The sequence below is a fragment of the Haliotis cracherodii genome, unplaced genomic scaffold (genome assembly GCF_022045235.1).
Source record: "Haliotis cracherodii isolate W230 unplaced genomic scaffold, xgHalCrac1.p SCAF_8, whole genome shotgun sequence".
NCBI classification, from domain to species: Eukaryota; Metazoa; Mollusca; class Gastropoda; order Lepetellida; family Haliotidae; genus Haliotis; species Haliotis cracherodii.
Genome location: NW_027266341.1, coordinates 25533022 through 25554584, shown reverse-complemented (window position 1 = coordinate 25554584; position 21563 = coordinate 25533022). Strand labels below are relative to the sequence as shown.

General features: G+C 44.3%; 3 protein-coding genes and 1 pseudogene across 5 annotated transcripts in view; 1 reads left to right on the top strand and 3 right to left on the bottom strand.

Annotated features, from left to right (window-relative positions):
• The window catches only part of LOC139450430 (nuclear pore complex protein Nup98-Nup96-like), a 54360-nt gene extending 48862 nt beyond the window's left edge, over positions 1 to 5498 (top strand). For all 3 annotated transcript variants that reach the window (XM_071232127.1, XM_071232128.1, XM_071232126.1), the window contains 5 exons: positions 742 to 865; positions 1531 to 1670; positions 3110 to 3207; positions 3577 to 3675; positions 4514 to 5498. In XM_071232127.1, the coding sequence (XP_071088228.1) occupies positions 742 to 865; positions 1531 to 1670; positions 3110 to 3207; positions 3577 to 3675; positions 4514 to 4622 (570 nt within the window). In that variant the 3' untranslated portion in view covers positions 4623 to 5498. The remainder of the gene's footprint in view (positions 1 to 741; positions 866 to 1530; positions 1671 to 3109; positions 3208 to 3576; positions 3676 to 4513) is intronic.
• Positions 5499 to 12737: 7239 nt separating this feature from the next.
• Positions 12738 to 13523, bottom strand: LOC139450879 (uncharacterized). Its single transcript, XM_071232714.1, has one exon. The coding sequence runs from the start codon at positions 13521 to 13523 to the stop codon at positions 12738 to 12740; it is 786 nt and encodes a 261-aa protein (XP_071088815.1).
• Positions 13524 to 16977: 3454 nt separating this feature from the next.
• LOC139450878 (uncharacterized) lies at positions 16978 to 17880 on the bottom strand (annotated as a pseudogene).
• Positions 17881 to 18577: 697 nt separating this feature from the next.
• LOC139450877 (uncharacterized) lies at positions 18578 to 19870 on the bottom strand. The gene has a single exon (XM_071232712.1). The coding sequence runs from the start codon at positions 19868 to 19870 to the stop codon at positions 18578 to 18580; it is 1293 nt and encodes a 430-aa protein (XP_071088813.1).
• Between the last annotated feature and the right edge of the window lie 1693 nt (positions 19871 to 21563).

Below are 21563 nucleotides of genomic sequence, written 5' to 3'. Positions count from 1 at the left end.
GCAAGGGTTGTAAGAGGCGACTAAAGGAATCAGGTGGTCAAGCTCGCTGACTCTGTTGATGCATGTCATTGTATTCTGTTTGTGTGGATCGATGCTCAACCACTGGATTATCTGGTCCAGACTTTGTTATTTATAGTCTTCATGGATCCGCGAATTTTAGTGAACACAAACCTGTCCTCATGAACCCAATATCAACTTCCCCAAGTTATGGACCATGCTCTATTGAAAAGAAATTTCAGCTGAAAAGGGAAATATCTATTCTTATCCCTGCATGTAGCTGGAATATTGCTGAGTGCGGCGGTAAACAGCAAACAATCAAGCCTGCTGAAGGTAGTTGCTCATGCCGTCACCAAGGGGGGCACGGGTGGCCAAGTTGTCTAAGGCGCCGCGAATCGCTGTGCAGAGTTTCATCCCTTGGGCACGCCAGAAACCTATGATTGTGGGTTTGAATCCCGGTTGGACCCGATTATGTTTCTAGGTTTGTCAGCACCATACCCGTGCTCGTGGGTTTCACTGAAGTGGTAAACGTCAGAGAGAGACCTTAATCACTTCAGGTTTTCCTCCCACATGAAGCTGACACGCCGCGATATAACTGGAATACTGTTAAAAGCGGCGTTAAACCCAACTCACTCACACTCATGCCGTCACCCATTAGATGTCTGTTGCAGAATCAATTTTTAACAGATTGGCTATCGCTGACTGTGATGTAAAGGAACTTAAGACTGACTTCCTTGTTATCAGGCTATAAAAGCAAGATCTGAGAACAAATACCATGAAGAAGCATGGCACCTGCTGAAGGCAGCTCAGTGGAATGAGGGACACAAGGTTATCTTGGCACACATAGCTGCTGATGCCATCATTAATGGTAAGTCTTTGTAGACATAGGGATCACGAGGAAGAATTGGTTCCCAGACACCTATACTGGAGGTAAAAGGGGCGACTTAGTAGATCAGGTGTTCGTGGCGTGTTGTTGGACCCGGACTGCATGGATTGTTGCTCACACTATCAATCACTTGATTGTATGGTCCAGACTTTATTATTTACAGACCGCCATCTTATAGCTGTAATATTGCTGAAGTGTGGCATTAAACAACAAACACACTTTACACAGGAATTAATGCACAGGAGCAGCCCTTGTGGTAGTCTGTAACATATTTCCTGTTTAGAACTTAGGTTCAAGTATGGGAACACTCTGTGACCCTCACTCCTCATTCACACAAACATGCAAACTGTGCAGGCTTGTAAAGCTTTAGGCTAAATATTGCATCTGCCTTTTCTATACTGGTGTTTAATACTGTTTGCTTAACCTATTTACAAAATACCTGATTATGGTTTGGTTTTGTTTTCCAACTACAGTGTTTTGTTGTGATGAATTAAGAAATGTTTTCATGCTTAACTATATATATTTAGGTCTTGTTGGATGCTTCTAATGGGATCTAAGAATTTATTGGGATCACTCCCATTTGTATTGACACCTTTCCAAATTCAGGCTAAAATTAATGTCTGATAAATATTGTCTTGATTTTACAGAGAACTTTGCCTACTTGCGTCGCTACTTGGAAGAGTTGTCTCCCCCTGAGATTAGTTCTTCGGTGTTAGACTGGACCACAGGGGGAAAGGTGTTTCTTGACTACATCAACTTGTGTCAACGATTAGAGGAACTCAAGCAGGTAAAACACCCTTGTTGTCAGTCTTAGTAAGTTGCAAAGGCTTTACTGATTGATAGAGGTATCTTCCATTGCCTTTTTGTTGGAAATCTTAATGAAACATATGACCTCCTGTGGTGTAGTGGATAGCGTCTGCTGTGAGAGGTGGGTCGTTTGATCCCCTGCCCATGTTATACCAAAAGATGTTAAGAGATGGTACTTGTTGTTGCCCTGCCTGGCGCTCTGCATTATGAGGGGATGAAACAAGGACTGGGGCACGGTTATCCAAGGCACCGCGATTCGTTGTGCAGAGTTGCGTCCCTTGGGCACGCCAGAAACCTATGATTGTGGGTTCGAATCCCGGTTCACCCCGATTATGTTTCTAGGTTTGTCAGCACCATACCCGTGCTCGTGGGTTTCACCAAAGTAAACGTCTGAGACCTGTATCACTTTGGGCTTTCCTCCCACATTAATCTGACACACTGCGATATAACTGGAATACTGTTCAAAGCCGTGTTAAACCCAATTCATTTACTATAAGTGTGCAGTGAGGCCGTCTTATTGTTGATAGTCATTTTGGAGACATAAATGCGAAGTTAATTAATACGAGCAAAGACCATTCGCATTTTTCGCACTTAATTCACGCTCTCGTTAATTTCAGGATTAACCATATTTGACATGGTATCTCAGTAAGATTACACTCTCATTATGCTATGTAAGTGACATTATCTTCTGCTTGCAACATTTGCAGGAGGATCATACTTATTGTTGTCATTTTAAATTGTTGCTTCATGACTCAATCATTGAGCTGAGCAGTCTTCAACTTTGTCTTAAACCTAAGTTGTGTAACATTCTAGTTAGGTTAGCTGAGAAGTTCAAATAGTAACTTCAAGATTTACTTAAGATGGAGCAAAGTGCCAACTTTGGTCCTGTAGATGCAGACGTTTTAGTCACAGAAACAAGAAAATACAACAAAGCGAAAAACATAGCTACACCATAGCAAAGAAATTTTGAAATAACTCATCAAATACAGAGCATAATGTTTATTTTTGTCCCCAATTCCACGGATTAATATGTACAATGTTATATCCAACAAATCCAAACAACATTCAGGTATCACTAGTCACCCAAATATAACATGACTGCTGACTCGTAGAAACATAATGAGATGAGACCGTCAACAATCATATTATCTAATTAAAGAGAAGCCAGGCAAAAGAATTCAGATAACTTTGATTCTTTTTGTTTTGTTGGTCAAAAAATGAAGAAGTATCTTCTAGTTATTCCTCAAGAACATAGGCAGATCCAGAAGGGTCCAGACCTCCCCCCCCCCCCCCCCCCCCACCTTGAAAACCAAATGTAGTATGTTGTAGGCAGAGAGGACTTTTGACCCCTACCTTTTAAAACTGCTGGATCCTCTCTTGAAGGAGGTCCCTGTGACTAAGACATGGTTGTATTTCCAGGGAACACCCAGTGCTTATGATCTGGAGAGACTTCAACCGGCCGTCACATCCCTCTGTCACAGGGTGGGCAGCCTGGAGTGCAGGAGTTCCAAGGAGAGGTGAGTGTGCAAGGAACCTAGCTCAGTCTATTCTGTTGCCAAGGAACATTATGAACGACCAATTTCTTTACCTGTTTTCAGAACCCATTGGGATTCTGGGTAAGAATTAAAAGTCTCCAACAACCTCTGCTTGTTGTAAGTGGCGAGTGCATGGATTAGGTGCCCAGGCTCTGTGAAAGGCAACTATGCTTGTCGTAAGAGGCGACTAAAGGGGTCGGGTGGTCAGACTCGCTGACCCAACTACCACATGCAGTCATATATTAGTGTACCTCAGTGTTGATAAAAGCAATATGTCCTAATCTATAGGTGCATTCTATCTGTAAAGACATTTGTTGTGGAAATACTATTTTTCGTTTTGTGTATGGGCAGGCTCTGCCAATCTGAGATGGCTAAAAAATCAGCCAACCTTCTTGGAACTCTACTGACATTCCAGAGTGCAGGATCAGCAACAGGGCGCCCTCCGACAAGGTGAGCTATATACACTCACCATCCACCTGTCTCTCCCTCTCCTCTCTCTCCCTCACCTCTCCTCTCTCTCCCTCACTCGCTCTGTAAAGATCTAGGTGAAAATAGGTCTTCAGCAACCCATGCTAGTCTTAAGAGGCGACTAGACCGCCTCCGTGGTCTTGTGGTGGAGCGTCCGCCCGGAGAGCGGAAGGTCCGGGGTTCGATCCCCGGCCGCGTCATACCAAAAGATTTTAAAAGATGGTACTTGTTACCCTGTCTGGCGCTCGGCATTAAGGGGTTAAAACAAGGACTGGTCAGCTCGGAGTCAGTATACTGTGTCTGAGTGGGGTATTTATGTTAAACTGCGGCATGGTATCTCAGTGAGCTAGCACTATAAATCGGCATCAGTTCGGTCTAGTACAAGCAGCCACACACACACACACACACACACACACACACACACAAACGTGCATGCACGTCGCTATATAAGTGCAATAATCTTGGACGCGACGTTAAACCCAATTTCACCTCACCTTAAGAGGCGACTAACGAGAATGAATGGTGAGGCTTGCTGTAGATGCATGTCATAGTATCCAATTGTGTAAATCGATGCTCATGATGTCAATCACTGGATTGAAACAAAACACACTCACTCACTGTTCTGTACTTTCACTGAAGGATCAAAACCGGACTATCATTCATGACTCTGAAACCTTGTGTGTGGCAGTATAGGTCCCTGTGATATAAGCGGAATGCTGTTAAAAGCGGCGTTAAACTAAACTCACTCACTACCATGGGCTGTGTGCAGCCCCAGCCGTTATCTCACTCCCCAACTGATGCATACTTTACTCTGTTGCAGACTTGTTGCATCTCACATCAGTGGTTTACCCATGCCAGAGGACTACGCCCTTCAGGAGCTCCGAGAACTGACTCGTAGCCACCTGCTTGAGATGACCATGGGCACGTAGGAGCTTCCCTTGTGTAGATACAAAAATATACATATATAAAACAGTCCTGAAGAACAATCGACCTTCTGTTTGGAAAAAAACAATTTGTAGCAAGATCCAGCGTAATTGACCAGTGCAGATTGGACTTTCATGAAGAGCTGCATGACTGAAGTTCGGGGGATCAAGGATGGATTTGACTACTACTTTCTAGTTCCACACAGGGACAAGACACCTGTATGCCATCTTAATTTAAACACTAAGAAAAATTTTGAGAAAAAATTAACTGTTTTTAAAAAGCTCATAAGATGTCAATCTGTAATCGCTACATAGCGAAAATCCATGGAACAATTGTCTTACAAGAAAAGGCCCAGTATTTGTGGATCTTTTTGATCATGTGCTAAATCATTTCACATTTCTTGTCGTGTAACAAGAGAAGACTTCTTGAAATGGTGGAAATGAATGTTCCTCTATATATATCAGGTAAACTGTTGTTAGGTGTGTGCATGTGGAGAATGAAAGACCATGACAAGCAATCATTTATTTGTATTCATACCATTGGCATCATGTTGATTCAGGGCATCTCTCATTCTGTAATAAGTACGGAGACGGTTCTGTTGCCTCTGAAGTACAACTGCACCCTTACATACTCCTCATTGTTTCGAAATATGGACATTGTCATTGTTGAATGAAGAGGCTGTATCCTATGAATTATGACCTTTTACAGACCAAAGTATGGTGGTATAAAATACAAGGTGATGATGTGTGCTGGATAGGATGTATCTGGCAAAATTATGTTTATTCACAATTGCCATTCCTCATGTACGAAAATCATGTTAAAACATGTTGGTTTTGTGCAATGTATATATATATACCAAGACAACAGTGACACATGTTATTAATAAATGGAAAAGTACTTTTATCTCGATGCTTGCTCTTCTTTGTTTAGTGAAGATCCGGGGTTGTATAGGTCTTCAGCAACCCATGCTCGCCGTAAAAGGCGACGATGCTTGTCATTAGAGGCGACTAACGGGATCGGGTGGTCAGACTCGCAGACTTGGTTGATGCATGGCATTGTGTCCCCAATTGCATGGATTGATGCTTATGATTGTCTGGTCAAGACTCTAATATTTACAGACCGCTGTCATATTCAGGGAATATTGCTGAGTGCGGCGTTAAAAGCAAACAACAACAGACATAAGCCAAACAATGTGAGACGCTCACGACCAGAAATATCACGTAACCACACAAACAATGACACATCTCTCTTACGACTTACGAAATCTAACTTACACAATACGTGTAAATATACCAACACAATGTGCAAAGGTAAACTACATTGTGCCTTAATAACATCAGCCATAATCAAATACGGAAATTACCATAAAGGTGTGTATTTCGTACGATAGACCCGCCTCTGTGGTCTAGTGGTAGAGCGAGGGGTTCGGGTTCGATCCCCGGCCGCGTCTAACCAAAAGACATCCAAAGATGGTACTTGCTTTCCTTCCTGCTGGCATTACGGGGCTAAAACGAGGACTGGTCTCTGAGTCGGTATATGGTGTCTGAGTGGGATATTCATGTTAAACTACGGCAGGATATCTTAAAGGACTTGTACAAGCAGGCATGTCGCTATATAAGTGCAGTAATCATAAACACGACATCAACTCACTCGCCGTTTGAATCTGTCCTGTCTCTAGTCTTGATACATGGTCGACCAGATCTGGGAAGGTCACGTGTTGTTCCGTGTTTCTGATAAGAGTTGACTTGTAGAGATACCCGCCTGCAATATTACAAAGGCCAAATCCTCTTTGTACAGTCGACAGTCTCGGCATCGTTGACTTGGTGCATAATCATTGTGTAGACGTTCCTAAAATAACCATTGTTCTAGACGGTCCTTACAGAATCATGTGTAGATGTTCCTAACATAGTCATTGTGTAGATGTTCCTAACATAATCATTGTGTAGACGTTCCTAACAGAATCATTGTGAAGATGTTCCTAACATAGTCATTGTTGTGACGTTCCTGACAGAATCATTGTTTAGGCGTTCCTGACAGGATCATCGTTTAGACGTTGCTGACACGTTCAGAAGATGACAAACTTGTTTGAAAAATACACTAATATATTGGTGTCACAGGAACTTCTGTTGTTGAGTATATATTTTACTTTATTTAGTGTTATAGAATAGTGGCTGGCGAACAAGAGATGTATTGGATATTATGTGATTAATCCCCTGTTGTTTGCATACAAATCGGCCCTTAGTCACCTATGATGGTCGTACCAAATATTTGTTATAGTCTTAAAGAATCATAAATTACTCATATATTTAAAAGGATCGTGTATCGAAAACATAATTAGAACGGGATATTGGAATACTGAATAGAATATAAAGATGTCATAGGTTTATGGATCCTGCACCCACACAGGAGGCGAAGTCTGATATCCTTTCCCATATGACCATGATATAAATTACATTTTATTACTGGGGGAAGTATAGAACACCATGCTGTTACCATGCTTGCCTATTAACCTTGATAGGAACCGTTAGTCCCCGTGAGTGACCTATATTATGATATACAAGGATTATAAGTGCATGGGTTCATAACGGGGACGATTGTAGTACTAAACTCGGCGGCAAAATAAAGTATAGGTCGAGTTCCATGATCGATAAAAAAATAACAAGAGGTTTTGTTGTGAATTATAATATAATCTAGTGAGGGGTAACAATTGATTAATCAACCACAGTTTGAATGAAATTGTGCAATCACAGGTAATGTAAGCTCAAGGTAAACAATGGCGGGGTAAGAAATTTCATTTCAAAAGTTGTCTGAAATGTCACCAAAAAATTGTCAGACACACTACAAGTTCATTGTCGACACAGTTGCCTTCAATAGCGTGTATGACCTCCAGCTGCCTCAATGCATGCTGTGATACGCCGCCTCATCGATGACGTCAGTCTTCTGATGACGTGGACAGGAATCCGCTGCCACTCGTCTCTCAGGGCCTGCTGCAATTCTTGTCTGTTGACGGGAGGCAGATGGCGTGCTCTAAATCTGTCTGTCAAGATGGTCCCACAGATGTTCAATTCTAACGGATTCTAACGGGTGAGTGGGCAGGCCAGGGCAAAACGCCAACGTTCTGCTGGTTTAGAAAGTTCCGAGTCAGTCTTGCAGTATGGGGCCTGGCATTGTCGTGTTGAAACAATGTCACCTGCTGTTGGTTTTGTAAGAACGGAAGCACAACTGGCTGCAACACTTGGTCTCTGTACTGCACAGCGTTCAGGTTTCCCTGTATAATCACCAAATCAGTCTTCTGATCTCCACAAATACCGCCCCACACCATGACACCTCCCCCGCCGAAAGGATGGACCTTTCGAATACACGCCGGAGCCCAACGTTCCCCTCTGCGTCGATAAAGTCGTTCTCTGCCGTCATTTCGAAACAAGTTGAACCGACTTTCATCAGTAAACAGCACTCGACGCCAATTTCTCACTTGCCAGCATCGATCCTGCCTCCCCATCGCAGTCTAAGGCGTTGATGTTGAGCAGTCGGTACCATTCCTCACGAAGTCGTCGTTGTACTGTATGTTGGCTAATGGGATGTCCAAACGCTGTTGCTGCCGTCGCCGTCGCCGTTACGAATCTGTTTCGCGGGTGAATGAGCCGTATCTGAGCGTCTTCCAGTGGTGTTGTCACTCGGAGTCGTCCGGTTCTAGGCGTGCCCTCCCTGTCTGCCTCCATTTCGGCCTTACCGATGGCTCGCTCTCTCTTTCTCTCTCTCTCTCCCTCCCTGTCTGCCTCCATTTCGGCCTTACCGATGTCTCTCTCTCTCTCTCTCTCTCTGTCTCTCTCTCTCTCTCTCTCTCTCTCTCTCTCTCTCTCTCTCTCTCTCTCTCTCTCTCTCTCATCTCTCTCTCTCTCTCTCTCTCTCTCTCTCTCTCTCTCTCTCATATCACGTGTGGTTATACCCTGCAGACGAACGCATGTATACAGCTGAGCTCCGTAGGGTGAGGTGTATTTTGCTACCTGTTCCTGGGCAGTCATATTCCCAATACCCACTTTCCACTTGTTATTGCTGTTTTTAGGAAAATAACAAATTGCCAACATATACTTTCTTTTGCCGCTTAGTTTAGATTTATCACTCACAGAGACTTAGCACATTACCTACTGACACATAATAATTGTTATTCCTGCGTTAAATGATGGGTGAGTGGGTATGGTTTTATCACGGCGGGGGAATATTCGGAAATAATAGTACTCACGTTTATGATTTGTTGACTATGAGCAAATGCACTTGGATTGAATGAGTAGGTACATGGGGTTCAATCTGTTCTCTGAGTGAGTGAGTGAGTTGGGTTTAACGCCGCTTTTAACAATATTTCAGTTATATTGCGGCGTGTCAGCTTAATGTGGGAGGAAAGCCCGAAGTGATGCAGGTCTCAGACGTTTACCACTTCGGTGAAACCCACGAACACGGGCATGGTGTTGAAAAACCTAGAAACATAATCGGGGCGAACCGGGATTCGAACCCACAATCATAGGTTTCTGGCGTGCCCAAGGGACGCAACTCTGCACATCGAATCGCGGTGCCTTAGACAACTGGGCCACCCGTGCCCCCTCAATCTGTTCTGAAATATATTCACTTGAACACTCAAACCTTTTCGTCAGGTCTCGGTGACGAACAAGTACTGTGTGTACCGTATTTCATCTTATGGACGCTGGTCCCCGAATAGACGCAGGGTAATACCAAATTGATTGAGTGAGTGATTGAGGCCGGGTCTCTGAAGGCCGAACAGAATAAATGAGTGAGTGAGTGTTATTTTACGCCGCTTTTAGCAATATTCAATCACTATCACGGTAAGGAACACCAGAAATAGGCGTCACACATCGTACCAACGTTCATGGGGAATCGGGGCGGTCGGGTAGTCTAGTGGTTAAAGTGTTCGCTCGTCACGCCTAAGACCCGGGTTCGATTCCCGACATGGGTACAATGTGTGAAGCCCATTTCTGCTGTCCCCCGCCGTGATATTGCTGGAATATTGCTAAAAAAGCGGCGTAAAACCATTCTCACTCACTCACTCGCTCATGGGGAATCGAACCCGTGCCTTCGGCGAGATAAGCGAACACTTTAAAAACACTTCGTGTTTGTGTCATACATCCCGTTTAAACATATACAAAATACATACGATACATTAGTCTTGCATAAAAATTAATCATGTAATCAATTCTTATCTGTTTCGCCTGCCTGCAGAAGTTATTCACTTTCTGTAACTCGTTTGACTAGCTTAAGATACAGGTCGCGAACACGTCACAGCAACATTGAATAATCGATGCGGGAAGTAAAACCGGTTTTAGCAAGAAGTAGGCATCCTAAGGGCACCAATTATCCGGGATTGCCCAAAAGTCGGGCCGGGCCGGGCCAAGACGGGCCAAAGTTGTATTGGCTATTTACTCCATTATCGGCGACCATACCTACATATTATTGATGCAACATATACACATGACATTAATAAACAATCACCAACCAAGAATGTGCTCCATAACTGAGTGATTCGGAGTAAATCGCTTGAAAACGAGAAAGTGGAGCTGTGTGTAAGCGTCTCTGATCTAGGTAACATGTGAAAGGGCAATCGTTAAACGGCATAGGATTTGAAACGTATTAAATACTAAAATAGCTACCGTGATACAAATTTCCATCTGTCGGCATAGTGTTTACATTTATATGACGGTACTATATCTAAGTAAATACCACTTAATAATGTCACTGTTCTTCGTATTCAAAGCAGACCTCTTCTCCCCACACTCTCACATGCAAGTGTTCGGTCCGACTTGGCCTGGGCTGTCAAAATCAACTTTAAACATACAGATGTATCATCAAATGTGTTTACATCTATAGATTCGTATTATATCTACCTACATACCACTTTATAATGTCACAGTACGTTACATTGAATTTTACTGTATTTTCTTAAGAAAATGTCTGTCAGAGGTGTCGGGTTCGACTTGGCCCGGGCTGTCAAAATCAACTTTAACACACAGATGTATCATCAAATGTGTTTACATCTATAGAATCGTATTATATCTACCTACATACCACTTTAGAATGTCACAGTACGTTACATGGAATTTTACTGTATTTTCTTAAGAAAATGTCTGTCAGAGGTGTCGGGTTCGACTTGGCCCGGGCTGTCAAAATCAACTTTAACACACAGATGTATCATCAAATGTGTTTACATCTATAGAATAGTATTATATCTGCCTTTATACTACTTTATAATGTCACAGATCGCGGTATTTAAAGAAAATAAGTTGCTCAAAATGAAGCCCTTTTCCCTCTACATTCTGAACATAGACTCTATCAGAAGTGTTTGACTCAATTCTCATATTGTTTCCATATCATTATAATACACTTGTTTTAAAATAAATTTGTTATAATGTGCCTTCTGTTTATGTTGAATGTACTCGTGTGTTTTGCACTTATTGTGCATATATTTTGTAGTTTGTGATAGTGTAATATTGCCACTGTTTCTTCATGGAATGTGACTGACGCAATACATATCTCATCTTAAACATCTTTGTTGTATGAAATTTGTTACAGTTGTGTACGGGGTTACGGATAAGCCAAACATCGTGAATATATCATGCAACCGAATTATTTTCCAGGAAAATATTTGCAACCTACAGGCCAACATGTTGATTTCCAATGTATCCAGAAGCAAAAAACTTATACGGGTGTATAATCCCTGCCGGAAGTTAAAATAACTGTCAATACAATAAACCATGCAGAACCATAAACCGCCGTATGAAACGGTATGAATCATACTTTACATACAGTGAGCTACTTGAAACTGTGCTCAAATCTGCACAGCAAGCACCATACATGTGATTGTGAAGACAGCTAATTACAAATTTCTGATATCGAACCCGTTGTTTTACATGTGTTGTTTATTGAACAAAGTCATGCCCATAGAAGCCTGGTTTTAATCGTGTGTTGAACAATAAGTTGCAATAGCAGTGTGAAGGGAGAAAGATTGAGTGCGCGTTACATGCTTGACGTGAATTCCTCCCTGGAACCATTCTCGCTGGCTGCCTGAATAACATAAGTTACATTGCAAAGGTAGTGCACAATAGAGCTATTCGGGTAAGGTAGATAATCACCCACTTTCAGTGATACAGCTTGAATAAGATACGATGTACATCATTGCACGTGATAAAGCTCTATACTACGCATATGCTCAATGCGCAATAGTTTATTCTTGCAAAATATACACCGGTCAACTTTAGCGAAAGGAGATATACACTCTTCGAAAAAAAAAAAACCGCACAGATAGATGTAGTAAATTTATTGAACCTAATAAAGTCGATATATTTAATTTTAATATCATTGATACAAATATGAAATTTTGGAGTCCGATAGTCACATGTTGTCGTTGTACAAAGGCATCTAACTGGCCATTGTCATGTCACATAAGGCCACAAGGGTGCGCTGAAGTCAGTATATCTTGTAACCGCCCTTGGCAGCAATCACGGCTCTGCATGTCACCAGCTGTCAATATACAAAACAGAATGACAAATCAAGATGGCACTTTCCATATAACGATTGAGTATTTCTAAGCAACTTAAAGATACATATATCCAGATATTGTACATATCTTTAAGTTGCTTAGAAATACTTAATCGTTACATGGAAACTGCCATCTTGTTGTATTATACTGTATTGTATATTGACAGCTTGTGATTAATTGTTACCAGATGGCTCCAGCTGGGGTAGCAGCCGGCCTGTCCTCATCTGGCCTACAACTCATATCGCCTACACTACTAACAAAAATAATACGGATGAGTGTACATCACGCTTGTACCCTTATCCCTTAAGTAAAATGAACTCTTCCAACCGGATAACAAAGAATGTAAATGAATTTTGATACTGTAATTTCCTTTGTATCTTCACAACTCAAATGTTTTCACATCAAATATCATAAATACACATGTATTATCATAGCACTGTACATTTATATCTATCATCTTCATGTCTTATAACATTAGCACTACATCGTTACTAGCACAATTACTGTAATTTGATGAAATGTCCAACTGCATCCAGAAACTGGATCACTGATCTTCTGCCAGTAGCAAGCAGCTGCTTCAGTCGATCCTTGCATCTCGGTCTCGGTCAACACGAGCACGAGGTCTCATGGCACCACCCAGTCCAATCTGCCTTCTTGACCGTCTATCTGCTGTCTCGATCTTCTTGAGTTCTTTGACAAACTGGAAGATGTTGGGATGGGCTCTCAGCATTCTCTTCTTCAGGCCGTTGTGGAAACCTTCAAGATGGTTGTTGGAGCATGGATCGGTGTTCTCGTGTTGATTCCATAGGGCTCGAAGGAACGTGGCATTGAAGTCCACCCATGTGCTGGTGACGTCGTCGTTGAACCTGATGATCTGCTGCCCATCTGGTCCTTGCTCCATCACTTCAATCCAGGCATCTTGGACTTCAGCTAGGGGTAGAAGCGGCAACGCTGCAGCTCTTCTGATGTGGGTCTGCACTGCTGGGTTGTCGGTGTAGTCTCGGGACAGGCCTCTGTCCACAACTAGTCTCCACAGAGCCTGGGCGTAGTGGAAAAAACATCCCCTGACGGAACTTGCTGGGAAGACATCGCTGATAGCACTGATGACAGCTGCTTCGTAGTCTGTCTGGATGATGTCTGGAGAGAGGTCTACACCAGTCCTTGCGCCAACAACATCCTTCAGCAAGGTGAACAATCGGACATAGGTCTGCTTGGTCTTGTTTGGGAGTAGGGAAAAGGCGACTGGGAACATCTTGCCATCCACAAGGCAATGGATAGTGTACACCTGCAGCCACAAGCTAGGGCACACGAAGAATGTCCCATCCATGAAAATAGTGTCCCGCTCACTAAGGATCTCCAACATCGCAGTTGTCGCAAACACTAACAGTCTATCATCAGCACCATTATCAATGCACAGGAAGTCTCTTCCATCTTCAGTCTTGGTCCAGGTTTTTTGAAGGTCGACAGCGGTAAAACAGTGTAAAAAAATGTTACAATATGTGCAGGCTGGTTATCATCGAACTCTAGTCTCACCAGTCAAAGATGTATTGAAAAACCACAATTAATTTTAAACCTTATCTCATGTCAATTCAACAATTTATCATATATTTAGCAGTGGGGTGTTCTGTTAATAATCTCTCATAATTGAATGATTCTGTAATTCTATCAATGTTTATTGTAAAAAGCTGTTTTATGTATGTACAGAAGTGAGTAATAAATAATTGTCTGTTTGTCTACAATGTATACCGTACAATTAAACCGATTACACACAGATGCTTCACTTTGAACTCCTTGTTTTCTTTAAATACCGCAATCTGAGACACTATAAAGTGGTATTTAGGTAGATATCGTAAAAGGTGAACAAGATCGACATGGTTGTTCTTTTGTTGTTCTAAAAATAGACGTGGTGGTGGTGAAGGGAGGAAGGTGGTGGGGGGTGAGTGGGTGAGTAAGTGGGTGGTGGTGGTGGTGGTGGTGGTGGTGAGGGAGGGAGGGAGGGAGGAGGAGGTGGGTTCTTTGTTTGGGTTTGAGGGTCGTCAAAGCAAAGGATGAAAGCGTTCTTTCGGGAGAGATGGGTGGCCCTGAAAAGGGCCGTTGGAAAACAAACTGGAAACGGCAGGAAACGGTAGGAACACTGGAACACTTGAAAAACTGGAAACGATGGGAAACTGGAAAAAACAGTGGAGCAGCATGCCCCTCATGCGTTAGTCACTTTGTTCAGATGATCTATCTTCTTCATCCTCTACCTCCATCTCATCCTCGGACTGAAGGTGTCGTAAGCGCTTTGAAGAGTGTTTTCTTGAGAGGCTTCTGTCCCGTTTTCTTTTCTCTAGACGAGGTGTGATGCCCACACAGAGTTGTGTGATGCATTCCTTTAGGTCGAGGACATCGACATGCATGGCTTCTATGAGATGAAGCACTTGTGTCACTGGTGTCACGGGTGTCACGGGTGTCGACGTGGACGGTGTTGTTGACGTTTTCTTTCGCCTGGGTTCTGGTCAGTCTGGAGCGAAATGACCCATGACTTGGCAGTTGTAACAGAGTCCCTGAGGAGTCTTCTTTCGACTGGGTTACGGGCAATCTGCAGCGAAATGACCCATGACTTGACAGTTGTAACAGAAGTGCAGGTAAGACTTATCTTGATTGCCTTTCTTCGGAACAGACATAGTAACGGTGACCTTGAGCGTGGCACTCGGTACATGTCACTTCAGGGCAGTACAGGTAACTGTGACTGTCGGTCTGGCACTTCATACAACCGTATCGAGGTGGCATGGTTGGTTTCACAGAATGTAGTGTGTGAGTGGCTTCGCTCTTGTTTGTTTTTTTATAGGAGAGCCACTGACACCCTGCTTCCTGATTGGTTCCCCAGGCAGCGCCCCCGATTGGTTCGTTCCGGTGCCTGGTCTGCACCTCGGTCTTCAAAAACGGACCGACCCCTGTGTTTCTTTTCCATAGGAAATGGATTTTACCATGGGAGAGAAAGCACAACCCCGGTTCGACCAATCAGAGCCCAGCATGACCCCGAGCACGGTCTCTGATTGGCCGACAACCCAAGCCTATGATTGGTCAGATTTCGATCCGTTTTTTATCGGGGTGTGCATTTCGATCCTGTTTTGTTTTTTCTTCATCCTACAGACAACATAACACTACTATTTGTTCAACCTTTTTTTAATCCCCTGCTCACATGAACCAACACAACAAAACAAAAGTCACAGGATGAGGGGGGCGTCCCTGTGATTTTTGTGAACACGAGGGTGACCACGAGGGTATAACGTCTGTACACTTTAAAAAAAAGAACCTTTGTCACTTGGGGTGAACAAGACACTCGACTCTTCTCTTCCGTGCTTCTTGTGACACCAAACGTCTGTATTTTTCGTTCACTTCTCCATCAGGACAAAACACACATAAGTATTCACAGGGGACTTTGGCGTGCTTCAGATGTTCTTTCCAGGGTTTGTCTGTGACTTCCCATTGGCGGAGTGTCACACCGCAGCAATAACAGATAACACGGTCACCTCGTCCTGGATAGAAATAGCCAGCCATGGCCATGTCATTAGGGGTCTGGGTAATCTGTTTAGGCCACGTTTGAAAAGACCTCAGACGTTCTTGAAATGAATCATAGTGAGGATGAGAAGGATGACACAAGGTGTAAGAAGGAAAAGGTCCCTCCAGAATGTCACTGAGTCGCCATGTGTCGTCCATAAAGAGTGTGTCGTCCATAAAGAGTGGGCGTTTTCTCGCTTCTTGTTCTCCCGCCTTTTCAGACACCCACTCGGAATCGGGGACAACATCTCGGGCGGATGACATGGCATTCATAGACCGACTTTGATGACTGTGACTTCACTGAAAGAAGGTCTGAGGGTTCACCTGCTTTTATAAACTCTCCTACCTACCCCTTTCAACGGAAGGTCATGACCTCATCCTCCTCCTCCTCCACCTCATCCACCTCATCCATCACATCCACCTCACGTGACGTCATCCTGTGTTTGGGCTGACTGACACACGGCATGACACATGACATGACACATGACATGACACATGACATGACACATGACATGACACATGACATGACACATGACATGACACACGGTGGTAGTGGTGGTGTGTACTGGAATGACTGACACCAGGCAGCTGATCTTTCAAGCATGGCCTTTCTCTTTTATCTATTTTTTTATTCTTTACTTTTTTCTTCACTTTTACAACAAACATGTGCACTGACATGACAGACACACAGACACACAGACAGACAACGTAGACGACATCTCAACTCAACCTCTACCCTCGGTTCGGCACTCTATTGGAGTTGAGATCAATCAAGACACAAAGAGTCAGTTCAATCAATCACTGTTTAATAATGAACAACAACCACAACCAGATACATTGGAAATACGAAAAAGACAATGGAGGAGGGAGTGCTTTGCATGTCCCTACAACAACAACAACAACAACAACAACGCGACAACGTTTCCTCATCCGTCTTCAACCTCTTCTATCTTCAAGCCCATAAGATGTGGTCCTCCATCAAACATGTGAGAGGTCCATCAGTTAAACAAGTACAGTCTATGGCCACCCTGAAACAGACATGACACATCACTTGACCAATGTTGCAGCTTATGTGTTGTAAAGCTCTTCGAGTGAAGATGAGGATCACCATAAGATGTGGCCCTCCATCATACTGTCCCAAACAGGTCCCAAACATGTGACAGATTCATTAGTAAATCAAGTACAGTCTGTGGTCTCCCTGAAACAGACATGGAACATCACTTGACCACTGTTGCAGCTTATGTGTTGTAAAGCTCTTCGAGTGAAGATGAGGATCACCATAAGATGTGGCCCCCCATCATACTGTCCCAAACAGGTCCCAAACATATGAGAGATCCATTAGTAAAACAAGTACAGTCTATGGTCTCCCTGAAACAGACATGGCACATCACTTGACCACTGTTGCAGCTTATGTATCTTAACATGTTGTTGTGTCAGCAAGCACTACATTCTTGTTGTAGCGGAGTGAGTTGAGCTTCTCCATAAGGACCCTAGTCAACGTTGTCATCGTTGCAAACCATGGGCATACCTGAGGAGAAGACATGAACATCTTCCTGTGATGCTGGTGACCAAGAAGCATCAAGCAGGGTGGGTGTGTCCAGATCCATGGAAGGGAGAGTTGCCAGCTTGAGCGCTTCATGATCATCACTGTCACCGGTCGTCATCATCACAGGCGCATTCGGTGAATAGGTTGGCTCCCGAGGGGTTTGTTCCCACCACTGTTCTAGCACGGACTGAGCTGAACTGACATCTGGGGTCCTGTCAATAATATGACATAGTTAATCATATGAATAGTCATACTCACGATCAACATCAACATCATCATCACATCAAGAATGACTGAGACAAAGGATAGCATGGTACTTACAGCTGTTCTTGATGAGAGATCTTCAGAGACAATTTCTTCTGTGACCGTCTCTTTGCAGGTGTTGCAGGTGTTGCAGGTTTCAAAAAGGATGTCCCCTTCGTATCGGTGTCTGCTGCTGCTGCTGTTGCTGCTGTGGTGGTGGTGGTGACTGGCGCTGTTGGGAGGGTGGTGGTGGTGGTGGGTGTTGCTGCTGCTGTGGTGGTTGTGGTTGATGCTGCTGCTGCTGCTGCTGGTTTGCTTGTTTTTTCTTCTGGGTCTTCTTTATCGTCTTCTTCGGTGCTACTTTCTTGGGTTCAGTCAGTTTCCTCATCTTGTCATGTCACCGTTCCCATCTCCACTGCTTCCTTTACCACCCATGTCCCTCCATGTCTTGGCATTCAACCGTTTCGACATGATGTTGTCCGGATTTTCTGTTTGTTGTTTCTTTCCAAGTCTTCACAGATGTGTGTCAACACTTGATGGTACCCTCTCCAAACAGCCAACACAACGTGAGGAACATCAATCAGAGGGACGATGTTGTTGCTTGGTCTGTTCAGTGAAAAGTGATAACCGGAGAGCGTTGGTCGTATTAAAAGGCACTGAGGCCCTGCTTTCTGATTGGTCCATTCCGGTGTGTGGTCTGAGTCTCAATTTTTCCAAACTGGACCGACCCTTGTGTTTCTTTTCCATAGGGTTAGGCTTGTAGCGTGAGAGAGAAAGCACAACCCCGGTTCGGCCAATCAGAGCCCACCATGGTCCGAGCGTGGCCTCTGATGGGTCGACAACCCAGGCTTCTGACTGGTCAGATTTCGATACGGTTTTTCTGTAGGGGTTCATGTCGATTCAGTTTCGATCCGTTGTGACACCCCAATGGTATGAAATATTTATAGAAAGTCGTCTCTGTACCCAAAGGGGAGTGTGTCTACAGGCAGCCCTGTGGTTTCGTCGTAGACAAGACGTCGCTTGTCGTACACGGTACGATAGTCTTTTCGGGTGGGTCGGGTCACAAGAGCGTTTTCATGCCAAGGTCAATGAATGTAAATGACGCTGTCCGTGTCAAAGTACAAGACCCTGCGACCCACCAGCGCAAGGGTCTCGTACAGCTTGAGACGTGCTTGGGCGGTGACCCAAGCAGTAATGGCAACATTGAAATGAGAATGAGGGGTTTGGAATTCTTTCTTCTGGGTATAGGTCACTTCCACCATGTGTTCGTTGACAACAGTAACATCCTCGATGGTATTGTGTTCATTCCTCCACAAGGCAAAGTACTGTGCAGGAACGTTCATACAGATGTTCTGACTGTAGTCTAACCATTGTCCAAACTTGCCCCAGAGCGAATTCAGTTGCATCTTGGCAATCGTGCGACATCCAGGGTTTTTTTCGATGCGGTCCTTGTCCAACCCAATGCCTTCTTTGTCGTAGATCTCCTGGATGTAAGCGTCGTGATCCGTACATCCCTCGGGGTATCCGCTGGCTTCGAGCTTCTCCTGGAAATGACGATCAATATAAGTGTCAAAGAGTCCTACTTGCTGGGTGTCGGGGTCATGCTGGGCAAAGGTGTCAAAATGCCAAACGTCATAGATCTGAAGCACCTGGTAGTCATACTTCTTCACGGCTTCATGGAGTTCTATGGTGGCGTACGTGCCCACCCATGATCTCTCTTCGTTCGTGTGCTCGCAGGGGGAGTCTGACCGGGTATCGGCACACATACGGCACAAAGGACAGAGCAGTTTGCCACCCGATCTGTAAGGCAGTAGCGGAGGGTAGAGTCGTTTCGGGGGTAGGACACGACATTGGATCAGGTCTTTCAGTTCAAACAACATGTCCACAGGGGGTTGATGGAGAAGGGTCGGGTGTCCCGTGGGAAATGCTCCTGTCTTACAAATGTATGGATAAAGGGAACAAATATCGATGTACTTGATGGTTTCACCTTCTTGGACTTCGTAGCATAATCGCGTGGCATCGGTGCGTCCCCCATAGAAGGCGTAGCGAGGGTTGAGCAGTCCAGGGACGTGGATACAGTGGGGTCCCTGCAAGAAAGCACGCAGAGCGGAGTCCTCCTGTTGCGTTTTTGTAAACTCGTGCTCCCACAGGGTGACGATCCGTTTCACCTCAGGGTGTTGATTCAAGAGACTCAGCCGGTAACGGGTGTCGGAATAACTTGCTCCCAACGACGTGCCCAGCACGGGATGAGGTTCTCCACGTTCGGTCTTGTGACAGGCCTGACACCCATTCTCCTTGCAAGTCAAACAAGGCTCCTTCTTGCACTTTTTGGGTATGCCACTGGAGGAAGGCTGTGCGTTCCGCGGGAGACATGCCATCGGGATCGTACATGACGGCTGGTGGACAGGGACCTCTGTAGGTCTGGTTGGCTTTTGTATTGAAAAAGTGTCAGTGTCACTTGTAAAAAAAGAAAAAATCATCATCGCATTAAGAATGGCTGAGACAAAGACGGAGACGTGGTGACGGATAGTGCAGATACTCGTGGATGTTGGAGTAAGAGTAAGCACTATTATCTACGCTTTGAAAGAAGACTCACAAAAGTATCAGACTGCTGAAGAGATGGCCCATGCGGGCTTTGTCTACACTCAGGGTGGCGATGGTGTGTGCTGTTTCCAAAGTGGTGTGCGGCTGAGACCATCGGCGTCCCATGACGATCCTTGGGTGGCACATCACAAGTGGTCCTCACACTGCGACTACCTCAGGCTAACTGGTCTGGTGAAACACAAGAAGAAGCTACAACTACACTACTTCGCGAGGAGAATGTGAATCAGAAGAACACAAATGGCCTAGCATGACCGGTTGCCTAGGAGGGCTTTTCCCGTTTCCTGTGTTCCTGTTCAAGTTGCCATTCAAGTTCCCGTTCAAGTTCCCGTTCATTACTATCACTGTTTCTTTGTTGGACCCACAAGTGGTGCCACCTAGGGCACCCAGATGACATACCCAGATGACAGCAAGTACCACTTCGACGATCCTTCATAAGCTTGGACATGATCATTCTTCTTTGACAGCAGCAGAAAAGTTTTTCTTCCCCAAAACGGCCCTTTTCAGGGCCACCCATCTCACCCAAATGACAACTTTCATCCTTTGCTTTGCCAACCCCAACAACAACAATCCAAAACAAAGAACCCATACTCTCCCCCTAGACCTCTTGGAGGCACACGCCTACGCGTGACACCACCATGGTACGCCTCAAAATAAATACATATATATATAATTATATATAAATACATATAAATAGAGACTCGTAGTACATCACGTTTGCATGGAGACACGTGTCAAACATCACGTGTGCATGAAAACACGTGTCACAGTACGTCTGTAGACCTACACGAGTGTCAACACCTCGGTATCATTAAATAATAATAATTATAATATGGATCAACGTCTGTTTGAGAGACACACACATGACACTACGTTTGCATGAAGAAACGGATGAAACACTACGTTCGCATCGCGATACGAAGTACATCACTCGTGCAAACGTCACGTATGTCTATCGATCTTTCTCTATCCATCTAAATATTAAATATATGTTTGTAGTCACACACATACACACACATACACAGGACACCACGTTTTGCATAAAGACACGCGTGAAACACTGCGTGTGCCTGGCAACATGACGTACATCGCGTAGGCATGGCATCACAATTCTATGGATCAACGTCAACGTCTGTTTGAAGATACACACACATACACATGACATCCCGATTTGCATGGGGGTGAAACAACGTACATCACGTAGGCATTCCCACATCACGTTCATGCCTACCTATGACGGTCCACCCTTAGCATTCAGACGACCGTCTACCTAAAAATATCAAGACTACCAAAGAAAGAAAACCGGATTGAAATCTGACCAATCAGAGGCTTGGGTTGTCGGCCAATCAGAGATCGCGCTCGAGTCATGCTGGACTCTGATTGGTCGAACCGGGGTTGTGCTTTCTCTCCCATGGTAAAAATCATTTCCTATGGAAAAGAAACGCAGGGGCCGGTCCGTTTTGGAAAACC

Coding starts and splice junctions, on each gene's coding strand:
- LOC139450879 (XM_071232714.1), bottom strand. CDS start 13,523: ATGTTGGAGATCCTTAGTGAGCGGGACACTATTTTCATGGATGGGACA.
- LOC139450877 (XM_071232712.1), bottom strand. CDS start 19,870: ATGGCATGTCTCCCGCGGAACGCACAGCCTTCCTCCAGTGGCATACCC.